This window comes from Tenebrio molitor, chromosome 5, assembly GCF_963966145.1.
Source record: "Tenebrio molitor chromosome 5, icTenMoli1.1, whole genome shotgun sequence".
NCBI classification, from domain to species: domain Eukaryota; kingdom Metazoa; phylum Arthropoda; class Insecta; order Coleoptera; family Tenebrionidae; genus Tenebrio; species Tenebrio molitor.
The window spans coordinates 19,593,268-19,599,855 of NC_091050.1; the positions used below are offsets into that span (position 1 = coordinate 19,593,268).

The 6,588-nt window shown below is 32.7% G+C and overlaps 1 protein-coding gene across 1 annotated transcript; it reads right to left on the reverse strand.

Annotated features, from left to right (window-relative positions):
• Positions 1-499: 499 nt before the first annotated feature.
• LOC138131344 (uncharacterized) lies at positions 500-5,268 on the reverse strand. The gene is made up of 3 exons (XM_069048310.1): positions 4,815-5,268; positions 4,690-4,755; positions 500-4,592 (listed from the first exon to the last, which is right to left on the reverse strand). The coding sequence occupies exon 3, from the start codon at positions 2,748-2,750 to the stop codon at positions 1,188-1,190; it is 1,563 nt and encodes a 520-aa protein (XP_068904411.1). The 5' UTR covers positions 2,751-4,592; positions 4,690-4,755; positions 4,815-5,268; the 3' UTR covers positions 500-1,187.
• Positions 5,269-6,588: the final 1,320 nt, after the last annotated feature.

The window sequence follows — 6,588 nt, forward strand, 5'->3', positions numbered from 1 at the left end:
CGAAGATTTTAATGACTATGTAAATTACAGAAGTTGTGATTCCTGATCTTGAAGTTGTCCCAGAACGTGCACATTCATCAAAATTCTCAGGCAAAGTGTTATAGGTTATTCAACGTACCAAATTTGTGAACTCAATCTCAGAGAAAAGTTAATCTATTACATGGATCGTTATAAGCGAAAAACAATTTCAAAATTAAAAACTTTATAAGAGAACTAAAAATAGTGAAATAAAATGTTTGGATAATTGTTTGTCTTTGTTTTTTTTTTTAATAAATAAAACCATAATATGAAAAATAGGTAAATAAAAACAAAAAAATATGTCCGTATGCAACTAATTATACATTTGATTGCAATTATTGAGGAATATGCAACTTATTATACACCTAGTTCGGCCCTACGTTAGCGCGTCGCTGAAATTTGAATAGATCTAGACAGTCTTACTATGTTTAATTGTCTGTGAGTCTTACTATGTTTAATTGTCTGTGGGTTTCTTCACAGACCATCAACAGAATTAAGACTTTCAAAACCCGTATAAAACATGGGAGACACTGACAACACTAGCGCTGCTCTAGCGTTAGGCCTAAGGTACTAGATCAACACACTACGTATAGAGGTACCGCCATTCCATTCCTCGCGAGAGTGGATTATAAGATAAAGATATCAAATGCAAATTTCATAAGTGAAATAAGTAAGACAATAGTTTTGGGGATTTTTTTAATGAAATAATGGCAATACTACAATGTCAAAAATTTGTTAGGTTATGTCGCCCATTATTAATCAAAAATTTTTAACTGAAATGTTTTACTGGTTGCAGATATTTTTTTAATTAAAATTTACAAAACCACTAATAAAACCCAAACAAGTTACCAAATTTTTAATCGTTTAAAAATACAATATCAAAATATATTTTGAACTGCTCTTCTCATTCCCATACTTTTACTGTCACATTCTGACCACAATTAATATTTCTCAGAAGATTCGTAAAAGGGTAGTTTTGGTTAAAGGGAGTTTCGGGATTAGGGTTTAGTTGGGGAACAAATTCAGTTGCAAGATGATCTACAGCAACTAAAATCAAGGAAAACAGTTTAGGTATTGAAACAGTACATAATTATTGTTAATAAAATATATTAATAATGTAACTAAATAAATAAATTATATTATAACATAATTACATAAACATTTTTGTTTTATAATACAAAAATTTCCGATAATATTGCGGAATCTGGAAAAGTGCCCCGAATGCTTGCAGCGTTTCCACGTTGAATGGCAAGGGAAATCCTCTCGAAAAGGAATTTCTTTGATTTTGAATCGCCTGATTCCGCGATAAGTCGGTTTCCGATGACATTAATGAAATCGATGGCTTCTTTGCACCAAGGGCCTAAGGTTTCAAATGCTAAACCTTTAAACACGTAGTTTGACGAAATGATTGAACTATATTTGCTATGTTTGCGTTTGCAAGCCATTTCAGCGGCAAAACCTGAGACTTCAGATGATTTCAATACGTAACTGTCTGCAAGTGTATCTACAACAGTAACGTCCCAAACCAAAGGTTGACCTTTAATCCACGGTACTAAAGTCATCCCATCTGGGCGTTTTCCGTCATCCCGAGACAGTCCGTTTGGTTCTAAAGTTGAATTCACATGAATTGAAGTTAAAGACCGATTGATAATGGAATTAATTTCAGTGTGTCTTGAAAATCTACCACTGCTTTTGAAACAACTTAGACCGTGGGTGCCAATTTCGTCAACTTTCGCATTGCATTTGCAAATATGAGGTGTACAAAGATTACAACCCAATCTTAAACCAATACAAACTTGGAAGGAAGTGTTATCTAAAAGAGTACCAATATTAGGAGAAGGTATTGCATGTAACCAAGATCCTGATTCTCTGCATTGCAAAGCTTTAAAACGAGCCAAGTCTCTAGGTGAATTAAAGATTAAGTCATTGGCAATTATTCCTTTGATATTAATATTATCCCAATTCTTCTGAAATTGTGGAATTGTTGGTATTTCGTTCTCATTTGCTACACCCCAGGCTGCTAAAGCTTCATCATAATGGTGAATATTAAGCTCATTATCCTTTGAGTTTAGTAATAAAGAAACAAGCTTTTTAACCCCATTAATTGAAGATAGGAAAGCAGGGAGGCAAATATCGGAAATGCGACGAATTCCCAGACCACCAAATCTAATCGGTAAAGTGGACTGACGCCATTGTAAATCAGTTAAACGTAAATTAAGTATTCTCTCTAAACAAGACTTTAAAGAAGAATCAATTGAATTAACATAATTAGAAAATTTCCAAAATGGATTTGTTCTTAATAAAAAATTAAATTTTGGTATGAAAAGACAGTTTTTGATTAAAGTATAAGCCACGTGTCTGTTAAGGAGTTCAGCTTTGTTTAAAAGATTTTCAACTGTAATTATAGTTTTTTCGACGGTGTTTTTGAAACCTTGGTCAAAGATTGGAGAACCTAAAAGAGATAAACTTTCTCGGTCACAGATTTTAATGCCTGGTGCTAAATTTTGAAATTCCTTTATGACTTTTAAATCTGTGTCTCCAGAACAGCAAAAGATCTCGCATTTGTTAAAGTTTAATTCAAGGCCAATTTCCTGAGATAAATTTATAACTTTCTTAAAGTCGGATAAAACTACTTCTGGGTAATCAGCTAAGGTTCCATCATCTAAATACCATATATTCATTTGAGAATCCAAAGATAAAATAATTGGTTGAATGGCAAGACTAAAAATCATGGGACCGCAGGGATCTCCTTGCTGAGCTCCAACAGAAGAAGAAATTAAATGATTACCGAAAAATAAAGTTGAAGGATTTCTATAGCATTGATAAAGATAAGGGTACAGTGGGGTATGACATTGGACTTCTTTCAGAATACAATCTCGTTCGACTGAGTTAAAGGCATTTTTGAAATCTAATTTAAGAAGAACTTTGCCACGGTTTTGATCGTTATTAACAAAGGTTCGTGTGGTATGAATTGCTGCTTCGCGTCCTAGTTTAGTTGCAACTCCAAGTTGGTGTGGAGATAAATACGAATTTACAATATTTCGACTTTGAAAACAGGCTAGCTTTGAGGTCAATCTTCGCAAACAGTTTCCGATAGCGATCGGTCTAATTCCTCCATCTTTTTTGTTAAGGGCACATAAAGACGCACCATACAATAAATGTCAGATTTCTGAAGGAAGTTGCCCAGATAATAAAAAATTGCACAGTTTGGTTAAAGCTCTTAGTGCCTTCTGACCTGCTTCACCCGCTGACAAAGATATGATATCTTTCAAGTATTGTGGTCTCATGCCATCTAAACCTGGTGAAGAACCGACAGGAAATGAATTGATAGCTTCTCGAACGTTTTGCTCATTGACTATTAAACTAATGTCTCCTGGTTTGAAAGGGTCTGGGAAAAAAAGTTCGCGAGATGGTGAAGGATGTTTTTTTTTAAGTTCTTCAGCAACATCTTCGTTGAATGAAGCTAATGAGTCATCCGAGGACAATAATTTAACAGCTCCTCTGATATCAAAATCGGCTACTTTTGCTTCTACTTTCTTAGCTAATGATAAATTTGTACGTTTCTTAGAACCAGTTCGTATTTGAGGTACTTCAAAATTAGAAAGATTTTCTTTTATATGCTTATTCAACGACTTATCAAATTTCTCTGCTACATTGAAAGCTTTATACGAAAAAAGCAAAAGATTCTCAAAGGATGATAATGATTTGGTCGAAAGACAATTATTAATAATGGAACTTAATTTATCTGCAGCTAAATGTCTGCAAGCTTTTGGAATTCTTCTAATAGTTGGTAACTGAAGTTTCAAATTAATTAGCAATTTTGTTATTGAATCGGTTGAAGAAGAAGTAGAAAAAGTTGATAGATTATTATCGACATGATACTTATCTACGTGAATTTTCAATCTGTTGTTATCCTTAAATGATTTTCCAGGACATAGAGTACAACGTAATCGTTGAGATCCATCAGGTTGACTATCTTGTGATCCGGATTGTTTCTCATAGTCCATGGAAGTAGGTAGAGATTGATGGATTGTTTCATTTTTCCTTCTTGTTTTATCAATTTTTGAGGAAAATGATTCACACAAAAAAGATTGTCCCATTAGTCCATGGATTCTTGTTCTATGAATTTTAAGACCCTTTTCATTTTTAAAGTTCCTGTTGCACTCTTCACATTGAAAAACTAATTTATCTTCATAAATTGTATTTTGACATTTCTTGACATTTCCGAATTTTTCGTCAAGATTTATATTAACGTTCGAAGGACCTGCGTCGGTTAAATCTTTATCACTAATTTTCCAGTGGGTAGTTCGTAAACGAAATTTTGAGTCTTGAGGATATTTAAATTCAAAAAAACTATCATTTTCGTCAAGAGAAATATTAGATGATGTTGACATAGGCATGGCATACTTAATGTAATAATGTAATAAAAAAAGTTATAGGTATAGGTAGCTGTTTAAACTATCAGACACAAAAATACCTATGTTCATAGGTTACAGTAACAGATGAGGGAAAACTTCAGGTTTCAATCGCTGCAAATCTTCAGCTCAAAAGAAATCATCTTTACTAAAACGTTTCTGCAAATGAAAATAATATTAAGTATACTGTAGCCACTTACCTATATCACCTAACATAAGAAAAACTAAATCTTTACTTTATTATGTAGATACTTACACAGCAGATTTGTAGTCAGTCTCAATTTTTTTAGCCACTGTTCCCTCCGTACTCTGTTTTTGACTCCTAATATTAAATACTCGTAGCTTGTTACTGTATATAAGTATATGTAACGGGTGTCTTACCGTTTGGAACATAAAACAATTTAAATCCATTTCTTCTAGAACTTGAACAGCCGCTAACACAACACTTGTTACTGACCATGTTAAAGTATTAAAATTAACGCAAGTAACTGAACCAAGTTAAAAGATGTAACGAGCATAAAGAAATAAATGACAATACTTAAACACAAACGAAAACTGTAACGAAATAATAAGTTAGATGAATCGTGAACGAGGATTATTAAATATGCAGCAGAATAATGACACTAGTTTTTGTCAAATTACGTCAAATCATTTTTAGATTGTGTTTTTTTTATCCCCAGTTTGAGTAGATTGTGCGACAAGGACAGACATAAAAAATCACTGATGGCGGTACCTCTATACGTAGTGTGTTGATCTAGTTACCTTAGTTAGGCCAAACTAAATTACCGAATTTACTCGTTAATCCGATCGGGAATTTCCGTTTAAAAAAAGATTGATTTGAATATTAATTAATAATGTCATCAGTAATTTTGAATTTTCTAATTTCTGTCAAGGTTAAGTCAATAAATTTTATAAATTGTTCTACAAAATAAATTACTCCAAACCAGTATCTTGAGGTAATTTTTTGTTATCTTTTTATTTGGTAAGTTATCTTTTTCTTTTTGAAAAAGTACGAAATATGGTTTTTCAGATCGCAATTTTTATTTTATTTATTTGGATATTGGAAAAATTAGACATAAATGCTTTGTAAACAACAAGATCGGCGATTTTAAATTTTTAAAATTAGAAGAACAAAGGAAACGATGGATAGAAGCTTTAGGTAAATGTTGCACCACCCTTCAAAACAGATAATGCCTTTATTTGCGAGAAACATTTTAGCAACAATTTCTTTACTCAAAAAACAAAACTCCATAAATACGCCCTGCCGTCGATTTTTCTTCGTGAAGACAAACAAACTTCCATAAACAATGTTAGATCAGCTGAACAAATTGAAAATTCTACGATTACTGAAAATCCCACTGTAGAGAATCTAATCCTTCCTGTTATGCCCAAGGCCCAAAATAGACACCCAACAAAATCTTCTAGTGTGTTGCAAGTACATACTTGAATGCAAGAAAGTTAGTAGTCTTACTTCAAAGGGTAGAAACATTTGTTATATGGACCGATATCAGCGAAAAACAATTTCAAAATTAATAAATCTTTTGCACGATTCTAAAATTATCTCCAGCAATTTTAAAAGTTAACGTAAAATCAAATTATTGAACTAGATCTACCCTTCAATTCAGTTTCATTCGCCTTTTAAACTAGCCCACTCATGCCCAAAAAATCCCAATTCACACACAAACTCGTTTAATGAACTACTAATTTGTTGTATATGTTAGGAATTAGAATTTGTATTAAAATGTTCAATACTTAATTAGTCGTTTTTATTTTTTTTTAAATAAGTATCAATTTAAATTAAATTGAAAAAAATAGGCAACTAGGTATACAGAAACTAGTCAGATATGCAACTTGTTATACACTAGTTTGGCCTAACGCTCGGGCAGCGCCACTTGAGCGCGTCCCCGAAAATGTAATCCCACTTGACAGTCTTACTATAGTTTAATTGTCTGTGGGTTTCTTTATTATACAGAGATCTGCTAACACATTTACCGACTTTTCCTTAACGTTTTGTAGGAAAAAAAATAGATGGCGCAGAAACTCGATACCTCTGGGACTCAGCGAGTCAGTTATCTATTTTTGTTCTTTATCTATGATATCTAATGAATGACGATTGACGATTCAGACTATTACACTATAATTCTCTGGATTGCAC

Bases quoted from the DNA above. Each gene is read 5' to 3' on its own strand.
- LOC138131344 (XM_069048310.1), bottom strand. From the start codon at position 2,750: ATGATTTTTAGTCTTGCCATTCAACCAATTATTTTATCTTTGGATTCT.